The sequence below is a fragment of the Moschus berezovskii genome, chromosome 2 (genome assembly GCF_049115385.1).
Source record: "Moschus berezovskii isolate FMDL1 chromosome 2, NW_MosBer_1.0, whole genome shotgun sequence".
Taxonomy (NCBI): Eukaryota; Metazoa; Chordata; class Mammalia; order Artiodactyla; family Moschidae; genus Moschus; species Moschus berezovskii.
The window spans coordinates 111181692-111204529 of NC_142461.1; the positions used below are offsets into that span (position 1 = coordinate 111181692).

At 43.2% G+C, this 22838-nt stretch overlaps 1 protein-coding gene across 4 annotated transcripts in view; it reads left to right on the forward strand.

The window, feature by feature from the left end:
• Window positions 1-4459: 4459 nt before the first annotated feature.
• CERS6 (ceramide synthase 6) overlaps window positions 4460-22838 on the forward strand; it is a 395115-nt gene continuing 376736 nt past the window's right edge. Inside the window, exon 1 of one of the 4 annotated variants that reach the window (XM_088829883.1) lies at window positions 4460-4785. In XM_088829883.1, coding sequence (XP_088686009.1) covers window positions 4616-4785 — 170 coding nt within the window. In that variant the 5' untranslated portion in view covers window positions 4460-4615. The remainder of the gene's footprint in view (window positions 4786-22838) is intronic. The other 3 variants (XM_088829891.1, XM_055398899.2, XM_055398898.2) reach the window with 3 other exon arrangements.

The window sequence follows — 22838 nt, forward strand, 5'->3', positions numbered from 1 at the left end:
AATTCCATTTCTGCCTCTTCCTCAAAGTTTTCCTTGACTTCTTCAACACAGAATGTCTCCCTTCTCCTTTGGCCAGGAAACCCTCATTATCTGCAATATTTGGGCACTTCTCACCTACTGCCCAGTGCCATCTTGAGTGGTGCTAGTGTATGTTGCTGTCTGACTTTTTATGTAAATACAAATAGATTTTGTATTCTTTTTGTAGAACAAGTACAGTAAATTTGTTTTGTGCAACTCATAGTGGAAATTCAACTAAAATTCTTGTATCAAAAAAATCAGACTCGAGACTTCCTGGAGGTCCAGTGATTAAGAATCTGCCCTGCAATGCTGGGAATGCGGGTTCAATCCCTGATCAAGGAACTAAGATCCCATGTGCTGTGGAGCAACTAAGCCAGCATGCAGCAGCCACTGAAGCCTGCACCATCTGGTGTCCATGCACCGAGAAAAAGGTCCATGATACAACTAAGACCTGGTACAGCCAAATAAATAAATGCATGTTTACAAAAAAAACTAGACTCAAATGTATGCAGAGGATTAATACCTGCACATGTGCCTTGAAATTAGAGATAAGGCTTAACTTTGTTGATATTCACATTCAGGATCTAAAGCATGCTTTCCTTATACGCAGTGTAGACAGTATCACCCCAACTCCCAAGAGAAACTTTTTTCACCTTTTCTCTCTATTTACAAGCCACCACTTGGTTTTCTTACCGTTACAAACTTGTACAATAAATAAATTGTACTTTGGTTTCCTGGGACAACAAATTAGGATTCTTTTCTGCACAGGTAAATAAAAAGTGACCTACTTGGGAGGTGTGCTGGGCTGTGTCTTTCCTGGGACCAACCTTTCTCAGGGCCTGAACTGAGCTTCTCCATTTTCGATCCTTATGATGAAGCATGCGGTCAACAGCTTCTGAGTTTGACACTCTAGAGTCCAAGTGTACAGAGAAAGAATGGCTTGACCCATGCCCCAACACCTGAAGAAGGATTTTAATTGCTATCTTGGTACAAGGTCCATTCCTGGACCAATAAAATGTGGTAAGACATGGAACGATATTGTGCTCTATTGTACTATTTCTGGGGTAATCATTTGGAGGAAAGGTGACAGGAAAGAGCCATTACCTATAGGGAATATGCTGGACAGGTTCGTTAAACTCTGCATGTGTACAGAGGGTATTAAGAGTTTATGAGTCTTTTCCTATGCATTATTTAATGTGACTCTCAGGATCGTCTGGTGACACAGGCAAGACAGGTATTAATTGGTAACAACTTATGCAGGAGGGTGTTAACATGCTCTTAGAAACTAAGCAACTTGTGCAAGATACACAGATAAGTAGTGAGTTCTCTTTCCAGTGTCCAACAAAAGCTATTTTTCAAAGTGTTCCTGAAATCTCACCACCTTCTCAGAGTTGATGAATAGGAGAACAAAACGATCTTGGTTTGACTTCTCTAGAAAAAAAAGCATTTCCAAGGAGGTGTAATTTCAGGGAAGCAGGGATGAAAGATTTGGGATTCTCCAGTGGCTCAGATGGTAAAGAGTCTGCCTGCAATGTGGGAGACTCAGGTTCGATCCTTGGGTCAGGAAGATCCCCTGGAGAAGGAAATGGCAATCCACTCCAGTGTTCTTTCCTGGAAAATCCCATGGCCAGAGGAGCCTTGGAAGGCTGTGTGCTGGGCATTATTTTAAGCGCTAGGGATAAAACAGCAGTAAACAGAAATCTTTCAAAAGTTTACAATTTATTGTATGTGTCGGGAGACCAATAAAAAACAATAAAACATATATTGTGTTAGATGGTGATAAATGCTTCAGAGGAAAACAAACTAAGAAAGTTGACGAAGAAGAGAAGGGGTGGGGAGTGAGAATTAGAGATTTAAACTAGGGTGGCCAGGGAACTCTTCACTACATGAGTGGTATTACAGAAAGAGTGGGCATGGATAGTTGGCAGGAAAACTCCAGGGACAAAGAATAGCAATTACTGAAGCTCAAAGTCATGCTAAATATTCTGCAGGCAGGGCAGGGCGGCCAGTGTGAACAAAGCCCACCGAGTAAGTGACAGGGGGATGAGGGAGGGCAAGCGAGGTCAGAGAGGTACATGCAGTTGCATATCTTTGGTCACTGAAATGACTTTGGCTTCTAATTTGGGAGAAACGGGGAAGCAGTATGGCTTTAAGCACAGATTTGATTATACTAGCAGTTTAGCTGGATCACATGGTCTGAGAATAGACTGTAGAAGTATAAGTGTTGAAATTGGGGCTTAAGAGGCTACTACTGTAACTCAGAAGAGAATTGTTGGTTGCCTGAACCAAGATGGTAGTTGGTTCTTTGAACCAAGAAGAGGTGGTGAGAGAAAGTGTGATTCTTTAGATAGTTTAAAGATGGACCTGGGACTTCCCTCGTGGTCCAGCTGCTAAAACTCCATGCTCCCAATGCAGGGGGCCCTGGATTTCAACCCCTGGTCAGGGAACCAGATCCTGCATGCCACAACTATGAGTTTTCATGCCACAACTGAAGATGCTACATGCTGTACTGAAGATCGTAGATCCTGTGTGCTGCAACTAAGGCCCTACACAGCCAAATAAATAAATCAATTAGAAAAAAAAAAAGAGCTGACAGGATATGTAACTAACTAGGAGATATAGTTAGTTCTTATAAAGGAGATAAGAGAGAGAAAAGGATAAAAGATGACTCCAGAGTTTTGGCCTGAGCCAAGAAAACAGGAGGGGAAAAACTTAGGGGAAAGATTAGGAGTCTGGACAGGAAATGGCTCGTAGACATCCAAGTGGAGTAGTTAACTTGACAGTAGCTTTAGGAGTCTGAAGTTCATGGAAAAGGTCATGCTAGAAATATATATTTTGCAGCTATCAGTGTATCACTGAAAGCCACACAGATGGCACTGAAATCTAGGGGACTGGATAAGATCACAAAGTGAATGAACACAGAAAAGTGAGGAGGGAAAAAGACTGCCTCCTAGGCCACACCAACTTTAAGGCACTGAAAGGTGAGGAGTGAACCAGAAAGGAGACTCAGCAAAAGTGGCCAGGCGGTAGGAGGAAAACTAGAAAGAATGTGGTTTCTGGAAACCAAGACAAGAAAGTGTTTCCAAAGGCAGCAGCTAATGAACTTGGCCAAACATTTCCCATACCGGTGTTGAGAACCGACCTTTGGGTTTAGCAGCATGGAGACCATTGGTGACCTTGAGCAGTTCAATGCAGCAGAGAGATGCAACTGCTCCAGTGGACGTCCAGAAGAGAAAGGAGGGAGACAGTGGATACAGGCCTTTAGAGGTGTGCTTTCAAAGGAAGGAGTAAGAGGGTGGCAGCTGGAGGGGGAGGGAGGGTAAAGAACTGCGTATTAAGAGAGTCTGTTTATTTGCCTCTTGGAAAGAACCAGTAGAACTTACTAGCGGAACCAAGTAGGAAATGAATATTTGTGAGAAAATTCCACAAAAATATTCCAGGGAACCAGGTCTGTATGTACCACTGATCCTTTGATCCACACATAGCTCCCGTAGCAATGAAGAAATGTATCGTGGAAGTCAAGGTGCCTAGGGTCAGGTCTCACAGGTCCTAACATCTTAAAGGTTTCCGATTCAAAAGGTAGAATCAAGGAGGAGCAGAGTGGAGATTCTCTACTGATGTACCAAGTAAAAATGCGGTCTGGCGCCGTTATTTGCGAGATTCATTTTGTGGGCTGGTTTTACAGAATGCCGCGGTTGTTATCATCACCAACATCATCTCATCATTATCAAACAGCAATTAAGTGCCTAATTTCTCCTACAACGTCATAAATTGAAACAGAGGGCCTTGGTCCCTGGGGGAGCTGGTTGTGGTGATGAGCGGGAGTAAAACCAGGCTGGAAGGTCTGGTATGGGGAAAGACGGGCGGCGTGAGGAAGAGGCAGACGACTCTTGCCAAACCATCTTGCCCAAGTTCCTGATTTTCCCCCCTCCTACTCCAAGCGCTGGAGTGGGTGACTCTCCTGTCTAATTCTTCCTCCTTTGCGCTCTGCGCCCCCTACTTCTCCTTTTGCTCTTCTCTCTTGGCGCAAGGGTGGTTCTGAATATCTACCCCAAACACTGCCTGCCCCCCACCCATCGCCTGTAGGCGCACTGAAAGCCGACTGAGATCCCTGAAACTCCAGTCGGGCCGGAGCCGGTGTTCTGAGCATGTGCGAGCAAGCCCGGGGGACCGGAGCGGATTCGGGAAACCGGACCCAGGTCGCTACCCTAAGCGCCGCTCCAGAGCTCGGTGACCGCAGGGCCAGTCGGCTCTCCCAGGAGCGGTGCCCCCGCGCCCAGGGCGCAGCGGCTGCGCCCTGCCTCCGGGCGTGGGCTAGCGGCCGCGTGTGCCTCGCTGCTTGACGCGAGGACGGGCCAATCAGGGCCAGCGGCCCGGGCTGCCATGTGACAGGCGAGGCGGCTCCTTTCCCCAGCGCGGCCAGAGGGAGGAGGGAACCGGGGCTCGCCGCGAGCCTTCGAGAGCAGCGGCCGCGGAGGAGGCGGCGGCGGCGGCGGCGGCACAGGCTCCGGCCAGCAGCGCGCGCATCCCCTGGCGCCCTGCGCGGTGGAGAGCTCGGCGGGCCGCGGGAGCCCAGGACGAGAGTGGACAAAGCAAGATGGCAGGGATCTTAGCCTGGTTCTGGAACGAGAGGTTTTGGCTCCCGCACAATGTCACCTGGGCGGACCTGAAGAACACGGAGGAAGCCACCTTCCCGCAGGCTGAGGACCTCTATCTCGCCTTCCCCTTGGCCTTCTGCATGTTGATGGTACGGCTCATCTTCGAGAGGTAAGGAGAGCTGGAGCGCTCCTCCCCCCAACACACACCCGCACACCCTCGCGCGCGCACACACACACACACCCGCACACCCTCGCGCGCACACGCACACTCGCGTGCTCTGTGGCGCACGCACCCGCACCCCCAGCGCTAGCGCTCACGCCTCCCAACCTTTGTGTTCTGGAAGGGGTGGCTGACCCCTCAGCACGGTTGAGGTTCTGGGAACCGGAGAGGGTCTGGCTGGCCTCCGAATTTCCTCCGGGGCGCCGGAGAGGACCCGGGGAGCATTGGGGTAGCCCCCCGCACTCCTCTTGGACCCGCGCTCTCCTAGCAGAGAGGGCGGGCGAACAAAGGTGAGCGACGGCCGGCCGCGGGACGCGCTGCACTCCGCCGGGATTGTCCCGCTTTGCTGGTGATCGCGGCGCGCTGCCGGGAGAGGCTTCCCCGCCGAGCCTTGCTGCCACTCACCTGACAGCCAGAAACGTTAGGGACGCGCGGCCGGGAGGGCGGAGGAACCGTGCACACTTCCAAATCCTTTCACCCTGGCCCCCGGATTGCCAGGACTGGGCTTCGGAAATTTCTCCAGGGACTCTGGCTTCTGGCAGCTGTTTGGTTGCCATCAGTGACACTGAGTATCAGACCACAGTGCTGGGAAATAGGTGACAATAGTTTGTAGGTTTCCAGGACTCCGGGCCATTAGCGATTTCTTTAAAGAGGACGGGACGGGTGCAGAGCCTGCAAAAGGGTGTTATTAAATTGATAGATGTTTCCTATGAATAACCATAAACTTTGATACCAGAACACAAATAGTTTTAAAGAATTGCCATATTATTGCTTGTATAATAACCGGATTTGGTTGGATAACTCCTTTGTGTCATAAACAAACTTGTGTTACTTACTGAATCAATCTTAGTTACCAAATTAGATTTTGCCTGCCGTGCATTCTCCGGGGTGCTATTGAAACAAAACCGGGACAGCAGCACACGCTTCTTTTTCTCAACTGAAAACCTTACCTACCCTTTCTCTCCCTTCTCCCGCCCTCCATTCATCAATAGAGGCTGAACTCAGATCACTGAGTGTAGACTCCACTTCTCCCTTAGACTTCACTTCTCCTCTCCTGCCCCCAACTCATCTTGGTCTTGTTTCTTAAGCTTTTGCTCTGTGTTTTTCTTTTTTTTTTTCTCTTTTGGTATTTCTGTTTGTCCTAAGCCACTCTTGAGTGACACAAATGGCAGAATTTGTCTTTTGTGTCATTTGTTGCTGGAAATGGCAACAAAAGTACTTCATGGGAATAATTATCTTTTGTTTAAGGAAGGTGTATTTTTCAATGGGCATTATTGTTTGAGAACTAAATCAGCTATTTCACCTGCAGAGATTAACATGCACAAAGGAACAGACTTAATGATTGGACTCTAACACAGATGCCCTCTTTGATCCTATCTTGCGCTGAGACTTACAGTGAGAAAGCGGGTGTGTTTGCAGGGTTAGAGTTGCTTGTAGAGCAGATGTTTACTTACAGAAAATGGGAACTCATATCTGAACTTGCAGTCTCTCCAAAAAGGGGCTGTGGGGAGCAGCCAGTTGCTCCGCGACCACACATAGTAGGGACTCCATACAGTTGCCGAATGACATCTGATCAATCCTGGCTGATAAATCCTGGCCTCGCTCACTTTTAGCTAGCTAATGCATTTGAAAGAGATGTATAGTGTTATGTTTTGAAAAACAAGCATGTCAGCTATTGACCTGTGTGCAGAAAGCTGATTCCAGGCTGTTTGTTTGGTTGGAAGAAATACATTTGTTCAAGAATGGAGATAGCTTTGTACTTTGCCTTTTTCTGCTTTTTTTTTTTTTAATTAAAAGTCAATTTCATAGTTGAAACTGGAATTTCATTTTTCCTCTTCCTGAACATCTTTTTCTTCCTTTGCACAATCCCATGACTTACAGTTTACAACAGCTGCCTTCAACTGTTAGTCACAGCAGATGTCCTCATATTGATATGTAGAGACTTGGTGAGTTTCTTGCAGGCCCTTGATCCAAATAGAAGTGATTTAATAACCTATATGAAAAGTGAAAGTTTGTGATTAATACTCAATGTAATAATCCAGGATGGCCCATTTACCACAAGACGCTACTGACTTTTGAAATGGTGTCTACTTTGCTTTTTCCTATAGTAATGACAACTCTGTCTTTAACCATTTGGGACTTTCTCACTTTTCTGATAATTCAAGGGTTTAGTTGTATCCAGAATTTCAGGTACTGCATGTTTCTCCTCTTCTCAAACCTAAGTGACACATTTTGGCGTCCAACCTGTGGCCTGCTTTTCAGCACCCATCAAAGACCTGAATCTTTGAATCAGTATAACTGAACTAGCCAATACTGTTGGCAGTGTCACAGCTCACTTTTGGTACCCTTCCAACACACTGGGAATGTTTCTTTTTCTTTTGCAATTTTGTGTAATATATAACATGATTTAAAGAAGCTGGTTGGAAATCTTTTTATAAAATGATTTGTAATAAGAAATAATTCCCCTAGGATTCTGCTCCTTTTATGCCATTGTCATTTATTTCAAAGGTGAGAACATACCTATGAAATAACTAATTATCCAAGACCTTGATTTCTGTTAAATGGGCGTCTTCAATATCCTTGTTGAGACTAAAATTGTGAATTTGAATTCATTCTCCTCAGTCTTATTTATTTCTCTCTATAAAGAGAAACACTAAATAATGAATTGAACTGGCCTTTGACCAACTGAGCAGTCTTATCTTTTTAATTTCACCCCTGCTGTCCGGTTGTTGGCAGTGGGGCACTAGTGGCCGGAACAATGCCATGTTATAGTACCATATGGATAACAGTGTGAATACCCGGAGTGGTTGGTTAAAAATGGAGCAGGCTAAATGCAGTGACTTCTGGCTGAGTCTGTGAATGGCCCAAAGCTTGGTGGTTTCTAGCATAGCCTTAGATATTACCTGCTTAACTTAGTAAAATATCTGTGTTTACTGAGAAAACCTAGAAGTTTCTTATAGAATGAAAATTGTAGTGTATCCTGTCATATTATGTTGTTGGCTTGTTGACAAGGAACAAAATATTATTTAATAACATAGCATCATTTATTTGATGACTTTTCTTGATTTAATACTTGTTTAGGCTCAATAAGCCATTCTCTGGAATTATAATAAGTGCTTCTTCTAAACTAATTTTTTAAAAATATGTGCTGCTATGGTGTTCATAAATGTGGGATTAAAACTTTGCTGAATTTCTGTTCAGAAATAAAGACATTTTTGTGTTACCGTTATAAAAGGTAATGCTAATGCATTTTCTTCCTTGAGGGTTTGGGAGAGAGACACAGAAAATACTTTTTGAAAATAAGAACATTTGCATTCTAGTCAACCTTATCTCACACTGGGGTGGCCACCTAATTTCTATCTCCCTTATTTTCTCTTTTGTGCAGTGAAGTTGATGGCCTTTGTAATCCAAGGTTGCTTGCACTTTCGCAGTTATCTGATTCCTCCTATAGGAATGCTATAATATTTGAAGTTTACTAATTGTTATCTCTTGAAACTTTAAGGCAGGCTTCTCTGAATGTTATTTTTTTGCAGGTAGTAATAAGTCATCTAAGAATAAAGAGTTTTTTTTCATACATACAAATATCCTAGCTAATGGTTTTGCTTCTTATATTTTTAAATTATGGGTTGAGTTAAAGGAATCATTTGGGCTGTTATCATTTGTGCTCCAAAAAGCTATACTGTTTCAGAATAACCAACAAAGAATATTCCCCAGAGAAAGCAGTTGCTCTCTTTCCTTAGAACTTTTTAAGCTAGATCCCAGAGCCAAAGGATGAGATGGTTGGATGGTATCACTGACTCAATGGACATGAGTTTGAGCAAACTCCGGAAGATGGGGAAGGACAGGGAAGCCTGGTGTGCTGTAGTCCATGGGGTTGCAAAGAGTCAGACACGACTTAGCCGTTGGACAGCAAAGAGTAGACCTGACACCTCTTGTGATGGCTGGGTAAGAAATGAGTAACTCATTCATGTCAGGTTGTTTTTCCAAGTGCTAAGCTACATGAGAACTGTCATTCTTCAGAGGCTGACACCAGAGGTGTCCAATAATGACCTGTTGCCCCCAAACCCTCCAAGAACAACAGGTCTCAGTTGTATCAGAGGGAATGTCTGGCCAGTGGGTTAGTTTTTATTATGGGTTTGCTTAATATCTTGGTCTTGTCAATAGCCTTGGGTGAGACCACAGAGGAGAAGGGAGGAGAGGAGAGAGAGAGAAAAATGAATGGGGTTGTATTCTTGATGGTTAGAGGGGACAGGGTAGGTATGAGTGAATGTAAGGAAAAAGTGGGATGCCAGGTGAGTTTCCTAACTGAAGGATATTCCCATAATGTACCTTAATAATGAAAACACTGATATCCTTAGATTTATTTTAGAAGACTGGAGTGTGCAGTGGAATGAATCTTTACGTACCCTCAAAATCCATAGGTGGCCATCTTTAGTCATAAGTTGCAAGTGTCAAGGTGGTCATGGTAGGAGGTGGCAACTTTGGGAGATAACTAGGTCATGAGAGTGGAATCATCATGCGTGTATGGGATTAGTGCCTTTATAAAAAAACAAGCTCCAGAGAGCTCCCCCACCCCTTCCATCATGAGCGCACAGTAAAATGATGGCTGTCTGTGAAGCAGGAAGCGTGACTTCACCAGACACCAGGTCTGCTGGCACCCTGATCTTAGACTTCCGGTCTCTAGAACTAGGAGAGAGAAATTTCTTTTGCTGTTTAATGATATAATCTCAACATTTTCCATGTCATTAAGCTTATTCAAAAGTATTTTCAATGACTACATTATTCTATGCTATGGATATACCATAATTCATTTAACCAGTCCCTATATTATAGTTGGATATTTAGGCTGTTTCCAGTTGATGTGTATAAACCTTTCAATTACTGATGACTTCCTAAGGAATGTTTCCTAGAAGTGGCATTTCTAAGTCCAAAGATAAATGTTTTAGAAATAGAAATCACCAAATTGGTGTCAGGAAAGATTATATTCATTTGTATTTTCTTATCAGCATGCGTATTATTACTATTTGAAGAAAATGTTTTTTCTCTGAAGGTTGAAGATACGTTATTCTTGTAATGTGAGTGTGTTTATGTTATTCATGATGAACTTTCCCCAAATATTTGTTCAGTTCAGTTCAGTTCAGTCGTTCAGTTGTGTCCTACTCTTTGCGACCCCATGGACTTCAGCACGCCAGGCTTCCCTGTCCATCACCAACTTCTGGGGCTTATTAAACTCATGTCCAAGGAGTCGGTGATGCCATCCAATCATCTCAATCTCTGTCGTCCCCTTCTCCTCCCACCTTCAATCTTTCCCAGCATCAGGGTCTTTTCCAATGAGCCAGTTCTTCACATCAGGTGGCCAAAATATTGGAGTCTCAGCTTCAGCATGGGTCCTTCCAGTGAATATTCAGGACTCATTTCCTTCAGGATGGACTGGTTGGATCTTCTTGCAGTCAAAGAGACTCTCAAGAGTCTTCTCTAACACCACACATCAATTCTTTGGCGCTCAGCTTTCTTTACAGTTCAACTCTCACATCCATACAGTACTACTGGAAAAACCATAGCTTTGACTAGATGGACCTTTGTTGGTTTTGTATGTAATGTTTCTGCTTTTTAATATGCTGCCTAGGTTGCTCATAGCTTTTCTTCCAAGGAGCAAGTGTCTTTTAATTTCATGGTTGCAGTCACCACCTGAAGTGATTTTGGAGCCCAAGAAAATAAAGTCTGTCACTGTTTCCCCATCTATTTGCAATGAAGTGATGGGACCCGATGCCATGATCTTAGTTTTCTGAATGTTGAGCTTTAAGCCAACTTTTTCACTCTCCTCTTTCACTTTCATCAAAAGACTCTTTAGTTCTTCTTCACTTTCTGCCATAAGGGTGGTGTCATCTGCATATCTGAGGTTATTGATATTTCTCCTGGCAATTTTGATTCTGGCTTGTGCTTCATACAGCCCAGCATTTCTCATGATGTGCTCTGCATATAAGTTAAATAAGCAGGGTGACAAAATACAGCCTTAACGTACTCCTTTCCCTATTTGAAACCAGTCTGTTGTTTCAGGTACAGTTCTAACTGTTGCTTCTTGACCTGCATACAGATTTCTTAGGAGGCAGGTAAGGTGATCTAGTATTCCCATCTCTTTCAGAATTTTCTACAGTTTGTTGTGATCCACACAATCAAAGACTTTGGCATAGTCAATAAAGCAGAAGTAGATGTTTTTCTGGAACTCTCTTTCTTTTTCGATGATCCAACGGATGTTGGCAATTTGATTTCTGATTCCTCTGCCTTTTCTAAATCCAGCTTGAACATCTGGAAGTTCATGGTTCACATACTGTTGAAGCCTGGCTTGGAGAGTTTTGAGGTTACTTTGCTAGCATGTGAGATGAGTGCGATTGTGCAGTAGTGCGAACCTTTTGTGGCATTGCCCTTCTTTGGGTTTGAGTTGAAAACTGACCTTTTCCAGTTCTATGGCCACTGCTGAGCTTTCAAAATTTGCTGGCATATTGAATGCAGCACTTTCACAGCATTATCTTGTAGGATTTGAAATAACTCAACTGGAATTCCATCACCTCCACTAGCTTTGTATGTTCATAGTGATGCTTCCTAAGGCCCACTTGACTTCACATTCCAGGATGTCTGGCTCTAGGTGAGTGATCACACCATCGTGGTTATCTGGGTCATGAAGGTCTTTTGTTATATAGGTCTTCTGTGTATTCTTGCCACCTCTTCTTAATATCTTCTTTGTTAGGTTCATACCATTTCTGTCCTTTATTGTGCCCATCTTTGTATGAAATGTTCGCTTGGTATCTCTAATTTTCTTGAAGAGATCTCTACTCTTTCCCATCCTATTGTTTTCCACTGTTTCTTTGCATTGATCACTGAGGAAGACTCATTTATATTTCACTTTCTGTGAATTCATGTATATTTTTCTGCTGGGATGAACTTCCTAATATTTTGGGTAGGAAATGGTGGCCTTCAGATTTTTTAAAAATCAGAATGGTCTTGTATTAAACTGTTTCTCTAGTCATGTGTTTATGCTCCTGCTTACTGACTCTCCCCTACAACCTAAGTGATCATCATAAGGAAGGAAGTTTCTCAAATTCTAGATATTGGAAGGGATGCATGCAAAGAATGAAGTAAATAATATCCTGAGTTTACTATGGAGGATGAGACAGAGAGAAAGGGCTTGGAAGAAGTTTCAGGGGTTAAGAATGAATGGGTTTTTATGAAGGAAAACTCAGAGATTGAGCCTAAACACCTTTATATTGTTTCTCTGAATTTTGGATAAAAGTGAATTATTAGCTGAGTCATCAGGGAAATGCAAATCAAAACCACAATGAGATATCACCCTACACCCATTAGGATGGCTACTATTAAAAAACAAAACTAAACAGGAAAGAAAGAACGTGTTGGTCGTCATGTGGAGTAATTGAACCCTGTGCCTTGTTGGTGTGAGTATAAAATGGTACAGCCACTGTGGAAAGCAATATGGAGGTTCCTCAGAAAATTAAAAATATAATCACTATGTGATCCAAAAAGAGACCAGTCCTGGGTGTTTATTGGAAGGACTGATCTTAAGGCTGCAACTCCAATCCTTTGGCCACCTCGTGTGAAGAGTTGACTCATTGGAAAAGACCCTGATGCTGGGAGGGATTGGGGGCAGGAGGAGAAGGGGACGACAGAGGATGAGGCGGCTGGATGGCATCACCAACTCGATGCACGTGAGTTTGGGTGAACTCTGGGAGTTGGTGATGGACACGGAGGCCTGGCATGCTGTGATTCATGGGGTCGCAAAGAGTCGGACACGACTGAACGACTGAACTGAACTGATGTGGTCCAGCAATTCCACTTCTGGTATATTCCTGAAAAAATTGAAATGTGAGTCTCAAAGAAACGTTTGCATACCCATGAGCATAGCAATATTATTCACAATAGCTAAAAGCTAGGTGCAGCTCAGGTGTTTGACAGGTGAATGGATAAACAAAATGTGGTATATTTTAACACATTACAACATGGATGAACCTGGAAGACATTATGCTAAGTGAAATAGGTCTGACACAGAAAGACAGACACTGTTCAGTTCAGTTCAGTTGCTCAGTCGTGTCCGACTCTTTGCGACCCCATGAATCACAGCACGCCAGGAAGATTGCACTTATATGAGGTACCTAAACAGTCAAATGCATAATGACAGAAGGCAGAATGGTGGTTGCCAGGGGCTGGAGGGAAGTTATTGTTTCATGGGTACAGAGTCTCAGTTTTGCAATAAGAAGATTTCTGGAGATAGATGATGGTGATGATGGTGGCAAAATGCTAATATAAAGATAGTTCACTGACTAGAAGGAAAAGTTATTTACTAGAAATACCTGGTTTCATTCTCTAGACTTGACAATTTTTTATTTAGGAATAAGCATCACTTCCATGAGGGGTGATGGAAGGAAGGTTGAAGGCCAGAGAGCACTCAGATGAAGGCCAGAGAGCACTGTATCCTGGACCTTTTTGGAAGGCCCTTCAGCCAGACACCTTGCTTCAGTCTGTTTGTTGGCATGTCCAGGAAAGGGGAGCAAAGTGTCTTTGGGAAAAGCACATTTTCAGAGGATCCCTAGGACTAAAGTAGAGACTTTATGCTCTTTCACTTCACGCTCCATTGAAAGCAAGCCAGTGTGATAGCATAAATTGCTAGTAAGGCAGGTGGCCGAGGCTAGAGAGAATTCCTCTGGTAGGAAGCTTTTGCAGTGGAAGAGGAGTAGATTTGACCTTTCTCCCTAGTTTTCCATTTAACTTCAAACCCTTTTTGTAAGCAGATGTTTTTAGATACTTGTAAATTTGAACATGATTTTGTTTAAATGCTTTCTACTATAGGGCAGGTTGCAAGCCATGATTTGTGCAAGCAGTTGATTGCAAGCAGTGGCAGGTACATATTATTGAAAAGTAGTTTTCAAAGTTTATATTAATGTTCCATCGTTGTACAAAACACTGCTTTCCATGATTCATTTATGAGAGGATTTGGGGCAGGTTTTGTTGTTTTTAAAGAGAACTTTCTCTTCCTCACTGCGAGCCTTCAAAATGAACTTCTTGTGGACCACTTCTGCTTCCTGTTCCTGCTTTTGCTTTTGTTACCTCAAAATTGGATTGTGCGGGTCGTTTTTGGCAGGTGTGGTGTTCAGTTCAGTTCAGTTCAGTCGCTCAGTTGTGTCCGACTCTCCGCAACCCCATGAATCACAGCACGCCAGGCCTCCCTGTCCATCACCAGCTCCCGGAGTTCACTCAAACTCATGTCCACAGAGTCGGTGATGCCATCCAGCCATCTCATTCTCTGTTGTCCCCTTCTCCTCCCCCCGCCAACCTTTCCCAGCATCAGGGTCTTTTCCAGTGAGTCAACTCGTCGCATGAGGTGGCCAAAGTATTGCAGTTTCAGCTTTAGCATCAGTCCTTCCAATGAACACCCAGGATTGATCTCCTTTAGGATGGACTGGCTGGACCTCCTTGCAGCCCAAGGGACTCTCAAGGTGTGGGGTTGAAGATACCCAAATGGTTTTTCATCACAGGAAAGATGCAGTCCATTACTAGGTGGCCTTTTATGGCCACTTAGTGACCTAGGAATCACATTCGTGACTTGCTGATGTCTATATAAATGTCACATCTTATGTTTGAGGTTTTCTGGTTACAAAGATGTTGCTGTCCTGAAGCTGTGATTGTGATTCTTTCCTTCCTCTATTCCTTTTTTCCCTTTTCTTTCCTTTCTTCATTTTTGCCTTTTATTTTTTCTCTTTCCTTCCCTTCCCTTTCTTCCTTCCTCTCTCCGTTCCAGCCTTCCTTCCTTCCATCCTTTCCCTCTCTTCCTACTTTTCTCTGTCTCTCTCTCCCCTTCTCCCCTCTCCCTCCTTCTGCTGCTCATTGCTGCTGTTGTTTAGTCGCTCAGTCTGGCTCTTTTGTGACCCCATGGACTGTAGCCCACCAGGCTCCTCTGTCCATGGGATTTCCCAGGCACGAATACTGGAGTGGCTTGCCATTTCTTTCTCTGGGGATCTTCCTGGCCAGGGATTGAACCCACGTCTTCTGCATTGGTGGGTGCGTTCTTTACCAAGTGAGCCACTGGGCAAGTTCCCCTCGTTGCTACAGAGCCTTTCAAAAGACAGGGAAGTTTAGAGAGCAGAGGAGCAACACAGAGTTAAGAGTGGGGGAGAGGAACAGAACCATCTAGAATCTTATCTAGGGACATGGTTTGGCAAGTATCAGAGTACAAGCTGCCAGCTAGTCTGAGTGGCTCTGTAGATTTTCTCTTACTAGATCACCATTTCAAAGCAAAATAAAGTGACTTGGTGCTTTAACAAGAGTGGCAGTTTTGGACACAATAGCTTGAGTGAAGGAAAACTGAGAACCAGTCACTTAGGCATGCTGGAGATGAGAATATGAGGGCTTTGTCCGTCAGTGGGAGCATGGATATCTTTGAGCGCATGGGTACACTCCAGAGCGACACTGCAGTTAAATTCTGTTACTGTTGTATACACTTAAAGGACTTAATTAGAAATGTATATTCCTCACGAGAATGAAAAGGAAAATGGATAGGATATCAGAAAGACTGTGGAACTTGGGTTTAAATTCAAACACTGCCTCTTCTCAGTTATTCAGTAGTGGACAGAATGCCTTGAAATCTGGTCTTCTCACTTGTAAATTAGGGAGTGTGCCTACTTTGTGATATTGGAAGACTGTGAAAATGTAGTTAAAGGGGACTCAACTGGTTCTTAAAAATATACATTGTGTAAAAAATAATTGATAACATAGTACACTATAGTATTTACCATGAGGAGAAATCATGTTCTGTAAATCCAACCAGTCTATTCTAAAGGAGATCAATCCTGGGTGTTCATTGGAAGGACTGATGCTGAAGCTGAAACTGCAATACTTTGGCCACCTCATGCGACGAGTTGACTCACTGGAAAAGACTCTGATGCTGGGAAAGGTTGGGGGCGGGAGGAGAAGGGGACAACAGAGAATGAGATGGCTGGATGGCATCACCGACTCTGTGGACATGAGTTTGAGTGAACTCCGGGAGTTGGTGATGGACAGGGAGGCCTGGCGTGCTCTGATTCATGGGGTTGCGGAGAGTCGGACACGACTGAGTGACTGAACTGAACTGAACTGAACGTGATTTCATGTGTTGGATGTACCTGTGGGGAGATGGTGTGGCTTATAGAGGCAGTGGAACCTCTTTATGTATGTGATCCTGGAACTGAAGGATTTACTAGTTCTGTTGAAGAGTAAATATTTAGCGTTTTAAACAGGGATCGAAGCTTCAGTCTCTTCAACACAATGCCTATTTAGGGAGGAGAATGCATCTTAACCTTTTATTCTCTAAGGTTAATAGTGGATTGTAGGTCAGGGACTTGCTTGTACTGGGTGGCAGAAGACTATTTCTAACGGTAGGATTTGAGATGGATGAGGCGCAGCTGTGTATCACTTACAGCTTAAAGTTTTCTCAGAGGGCTTTGCCTTGAGAGAAAGCCCAGGAAGATGGACTTCCACTGGATGGAGTTTTCTCTGGAAACTGCCTTTCAGTGGACAGATGCCTTATGCAGATATCCCAGTCTATCTCCAACTGCCCCGTCTGGCCCCATGGTCATTTTTTTATTGCATGTGGTCTCCAGGGGAAACTGGCTAGGTATTCAACCAGTGGTAATGGCAAAGATCAAATTCACCATTTATATTGATTTAGGACCTAGGCTGAATTCTGACCATGCCTTCTATGTTGCTGCCACAGATCTAGGAGCAAATAGCTTAATCTCTTCATGCTCAGTTTCCATTTGAAACTCTTAGGGTTGTGAAGATTAAATAAGATAAAGCATGCATGCGTTGCGTTTAGGGCAGTACCTAGTTCAAGGAAGGAAGTGAAGTGAAGTTGCTCAGTCGTTTCCGACTCTTTGCGATCCCATGGACTGTAGTCTACCAGGCTTCTCTGTCCATGGAATTTTCCAGGCAAGAGTACTGGAATGGGTTGCCATTTCCTTCTCCAGAGGATCTTCCTGATCCAGGGATTGAACTCAGGTCTCCTGCATTGCAGGCAGACGCTTTGCCCTCTGAGCCACTAGAGAAGCCCACCTAGTTCATGGAGGTGGTAATTATTTGTTCTTTGGGTTTATTGAAGGTGCATGCGCACACATACACACACGTACATTCTCACACACAAACACACAATTGCTTTCTGACCGTTTGTTGGAACCCTGGTTTCCAGAAATGAGACTTTACTGTGAGGTGTCTGAAACTCGTTACTGGCATTATCTTTATGTCGTGAATGAGGATGTCAGACTGCATTCTTGCTTGCACAGGCTGGGGTTGCTGGTGTAGTCCTTTGACTTAACTTTCCCTAGTCCTCCTGTTTCTCTCTCTCTTTTTCCCCTCCAAGGAGCATTCTGATTCTTCCAGTTGTAGTTGGCTGAAAATAATCCCAGCCTCTTAGTGAAGAGCTGGGCCTTATGCACCTCACACTTGTTTGTCCTGCACTTTGCTGAGATATGTTACTATTTAGACAGCTCAGGAATACTTTTTTTTCCCCTAATAAGAGCCTTCCAGAGAAAGGAAAGACTTGGGAATGACATTTATTGATTTCTTTCAGAATTTTAACTCTTGTGGATTATCTTAATTTTATCCTTAAGAAGAAAGAAATTCATTCTAGGGTCTTTGCGACAATGCTTGTGAAGATGCACACGTTCAAAGTTAGCTAGACATACTAAATACATGTATTTTTTCCTTAAGAGAAACAAATCTACATCCCTAAATTTGAACTTCCTTTGGCATGAAAGTGGCAAACCTAGGCTGACCAAATTAGTTCAGAAGGGATTTGTACCTCATTTCTACTAGAGGCACTTTTCCAGCTCTACACAGCTTAAACATTTCATTCTTAAATATACGATTTGCCCTGTAAATAATTTAACAAGCCTGTTAAAGTCTTTAAGGCACTGATAGAGGGCATCTTAAGATGAGCCAATATAACATTTGTGGTGGGCTGTCTTTCTTTTTATTAATTTATTTTTTATTGAAGGATAATTGTTTTACAGGATTTTGTTGTTTTCTGTTAAACCTCAACATAAATCAGCCATAGGTATACATGTATCCCCTCCCTTTTGAACCTCCCTCCCATCTCCCTCCCCATCCCACTCCTCCAGGTTGATACAGAGCCCCTGTTTGAGTTTTCTGAGCCATACAGCAAATTCCCATTGGCTATCTATTTTACATATGGTAATGTAAGTTTCCATCTCTTTCCATACATCTCACCGTCTCCTCCCCTGTCTTTTAGCAAAGAGGAAACTACAGGGCTCTGGAATGACAAATTATCAAAAACTGCCTCAATTTTAATTCAGTAATAGTTTAACAGTGTGATTGACTTTCCACTTAGAAAAAAAAAAAGCAAAACTCATTCATTAAAAAATAGTTGAGTCAATCATGTGTTATACACCAGTGTGGCACCAGAGTCGGGGGAGGGGTGTTGGGGGTGGGAGAGGTCCACCCTGGGTGGCAGCAGTAAGGGGCTGTATTACCTACCAACAGATTTAAAAGGAAACAATACAACTGACTAAAAGTTGGTCTGCTTTTTCTTAGCACCATGTAAAGCCAATCCTAAACATAGAATTGATAGAGTGAAAAATTACCCCCTCACCTGAGCACATGCTTCCTACCACCCCTCTCCCCACTTCTTAGAACACCAGTTCCAGATGCTGTTTTAGGGCACAGATGTTCTGAAAACCACAGTTTGAGAAATTCTGGGAAAGCCAGCAATCGCCACTTCCCATTTTCTGTATCAGGACACCAAAGCCTATAGAAATAAATGAAGTAACTTTCCCTGCACCACCCACCCAGGTCTAGGTCCTGGGAGAGTGTGGCTGCTATAGCATGCTCACAAGGCCATTGTAGGATGATGCCCCTGAGCCCACTTTTTTCTGGAGCTATTCCAGGAAACGCCTCAGCCCAGGAAGACCTGGACCTGAAAATCAGGTTGGTCATAGCCCCTGATTGTTTGCTCTGTTACGCCTAAGTTGGTCTGGTCACCGGCCAGGGGTGTTCCTATTGATACAACACAAATGGCTACTCTGCCTCTCCCTGTGGGTGAATGAGGCTGGTTGTGGGAGGAAGCGTCTGGATGATTTGAGATGTGTTGCCTGCCCCCCTGTCAATGTACCACATTTCATGGCTTAAAAAAAAGAAGATGTGATTGAAGGGGCCCCCATTAAACGTGGGTTGGAGCTCCTGAGAGTAGAGCTCACTCTGCAGACAGCCGGGACCCCTTCTTCGTGTGCTAATTGCTCCTGAGCTCGTTTGTTCCGTGTTACTGAAACCATGCACCCAGTTTTACTTTCTTCCCACTTTCACCCTAGTGCCTGCTAAGCATCCACACTTAAGCGGCTGCTTGCAGAATTTGCAAAGGAACTGGGGGAGAGAGCAAAAATAGACATACAGGTGGTGGTTGTCAACCAGCAGTTATTTCTAAGGAGTGCTTGGGCAATCTAGTGGTTTTCTGTGTGTGCATTTTTTGTTCATGGTTTTGTTGAGTTTTACAAAGTATAAAACTTTCTTTCGGTAGTGGTAGGTACCTGTGGTTTATTTGAAAGAGCCGGGCTCCTGAAATAAACATTGCAGTGTACTGTATCTTAGAGTCAAATGAGGGAAGTGTTATTAAACTCCAGTGCTCTGACCTTGCCTCCCGCAGAGGCAGGCTCTTGTCTTGGGTCTCTAAGCAAGCATGAGGCTTGCCACAATCAGTCCCTGTGCTGTGGCCCGTGCCTCCCAGCCTGCCACACGTTGGCATAGAGTCAGGCTGTAGACGATTGGGTAGAGGACAGCTTGTCAATTTAAAACCAGGGCGTGTCGCTTCTTTAATTGCTGGCTCCCTTTCACTTAGTAATTCACGTCCTCTGATTACTTCTCTCTCCCGCTCACACCCTCCTCTCCCTCAAATTGAAGGTAACCTGGGTAGCCTGAGTCACCTGCTTGGTTGACTCCCTCATTTTTTGGTCCTGAGCTTTGGTTACCAGGATCTCTGTTATAACTCACATTTCCCAGGATAATAGTGAGTTTGAGTCAGATCCACTTAAAAAGGATGGTTAATAAGAGCAATCACCTCCCATTGTACTAACTTTAATTTTTTGGTTTCTTTAAAAAATAAGTCATATGGAATAAATATTCTTTCTGGTTTCGAAAATAAATTTATGGTTATAGACTTTTTTCTGGTTGGAAACAGAAGAAATAAAATTGGTTCCTTGATGGCTCAGTGGATTAAGAATCTGCCTACAATGCAGGGGCCACAGGAGATGTGGGTTCAATCCCTGGTTGGGAAGATCCCCTGGAGGAGGAAATGGCAACCTGCTCTAGTATTCTTGGCTAGAAAATCTCGTGGACAGAAGATCTTGGTGGGCTATAGTCCCAACAGTTGCAAAGTGTCGGATATGACTGAACATGAGCACAATTCAGTTCCAGAATTATAAAACAATTGTTTGGCAAGCAGTTTCCCCATTTCTCAGAGTTGAAGATGAGATAAAAATGTTGCATTAAAAGGAGAACGTTCTCTCCTTTCCATTTTCCCAGCCAATATCTAATTCTCTACTTGGGTCAAATCTGAGGACATCCAGTCCTTTCAAATTGTCTAAAGCTTTTCTGAATTGGATGCACTTAGCTGCCAGAAACTTCTTATGGCTCTATTTTAAAAGCCAATCTAGAAGAGTCAGGAAACGGCTCTGAATGGGAACTGCTAAAGTAAATAGTGTATGGTGATACATTTTGGAATTTGACACAGATTATACTTATCTTTGCAGGTGAAACTAAGCACGTCTTTTTGGTCCCGAGGAGTGTTTGGATTTGTGGAGAGACTGAGAGCGAGAGGTAGAGAGAGGGAGCAGAGGAGGGAGGGAGGCAGGGGCTCTCCACCGGGTGTGCACAACAAAAAGAAGCGTAGCTCCCTGACTTTGGCTTAAAATTCCATCTTGGTGGAACCCCAGTTCAGCTAATACCCTAATGGGTGTGTGGGTGCATGCTCAGTCACTCAGTCGTGTCCGACTCTCTGCGATCCCACAGACTGTAGCCCACTAGACTCCTCTGTCCATGGGATTTCCCCAGGCAAGAATACTGGAGAGGGTTGCCATTTCCCCAGGGGATCTTCCCAACGCAGAAATTGAACCCCCATCTTCTGTGTCTCCTACATTGGCAAGTGGATTCTTTACCACTGAGCCACCTGGGAAGCCCAACCTAATGAGTATTTGCTGTAAATCTGACACTGAAATGCACAATCATCACTTGCTTAACAAACGTTTCTACGGCAACTTTTTATTCTGTGTATAGCATACATACAGAAACATGGGCAAAAGTATACTGAAAACCTACAGCAAAGCAAACACACTTATGTGTTCATTAATCAGAATGCAGATTTAGAAATAGAACATTACTAGCATCGTAGAATCTTCTTCTTTGTTAGTTTTACTGATTTAATAAATTAAGGAAAAATTATTTACAGTGTGAAAATGAAAGGCAACTGTAGCTCCTAGTCCATTCAGCAATACCCATACCCATTCTTCCACTTAAGGTCTTGGTTTCTTATAGAGGAAAACATGAGCTGTCCTCTGGCACTTGCGGTCACCCATGGAGCCATATTTCCTCTCTTTGTGTTAAGTTTGTACGTATGGTACTTTGCTGGTGGTCCAGTGACTAAGACTCAGGCTCCCAATTTAGGAGGCCTGGGTTCAATCCCTGGTCAGGGAACCAGATCCCACATGACGCAACTAAGAATTTGCATGCCACACCTAAAGATCCTGTGTGCTGCACCCAGGACCCTGTGCAACCAAATTAAAATAAATATTAAAAAATAAGTTTGTATGCATGCTTGGATAAAGGTGTGTGTGCGTCTATGCAAAATTTGATTAATAGTTGGCTATAAAATTTAATAAAAGAAATTGCTTAGAAAGGAATGTGAAGAAGATATGAGAAAGTGAATGAGAGAAAGAACCATAGTCAAAACATTCTTTTTCTTTCCCACCTTATTTACTTAATTAGTGAGAATATTTTATAAGGATTTATAAGGGACAAAATGCAGTGTTTTTAAAAAGAAAAAAAATGACTGATGTTAAACAGGGGATAAATGTGTATGTTTATTGCAATGCTTCTGTGTCCTGTTGCTTGAATGTAGAGGATCTAAGAAGATTTGTTGAGACAAGGGAATCAGACTTTGGATTTAAATAAGCCATGTATTTTGAGCACTGAGTGTTTGCTTGTGATATAGAAATACAGTGCTTGTTTGGAAAATAATACCTTTAAGTCTTGCTATGTTTTGTGTTTTTAAAATTATACTAACCTTGAAAACAAGTATTTGTTGTTTGTTGTTTAGTTGCTAAGTTGTGTCCAACTCTTTTGCGACCCCGTGGAGTGTAGCCCACCAGGCTCGTCTATCTATGGGATTTCCCAGGCAAGAACACTGGAGTGGGTTGCCATTTCCTTCTCCATGAAAACATGTACGTTTTAATTTAAATATTTCTTATTTAATACAAACTTTTTTCTGTTCCATCTTTGGATGTGCTTTCTATTCAATATATTCTCTTTTCTTCTTCAGGAACACCAGTTACATGCATGTTAGCTTTTTTGGGCCTAGCTTTCATATCCATCTTTTGTACAGTGTTTTTAATATATTTCATTATTATTCATGGTTTTATTAATTTCCCTCAAGCCTACCAACCAGGTGTCCTTTTCACTCATGTTTATTCTGTCACCTTGATCTTAATGTTGCTTTAATTTTTAAAATATTTTTTTCCTTCTGTTCTACTGCTTTCTCCAATTTATTTTTGCAGTTTTATTTTTCAGTTTTCTAATCTTTCTGAACCCTGATTTCTCTCTCTCTTTTTTTTTTGAAAAGCAATCATGTAGCCTGCAATTTCTTTAACATTTTTGTTTGAAGTCTTCCTATGTTCCTGTGGGTAATTCTTTTTCATTTGCTTTCTGGTTCTTATTATTTTGCAGTTTTTATTCTTAGATTT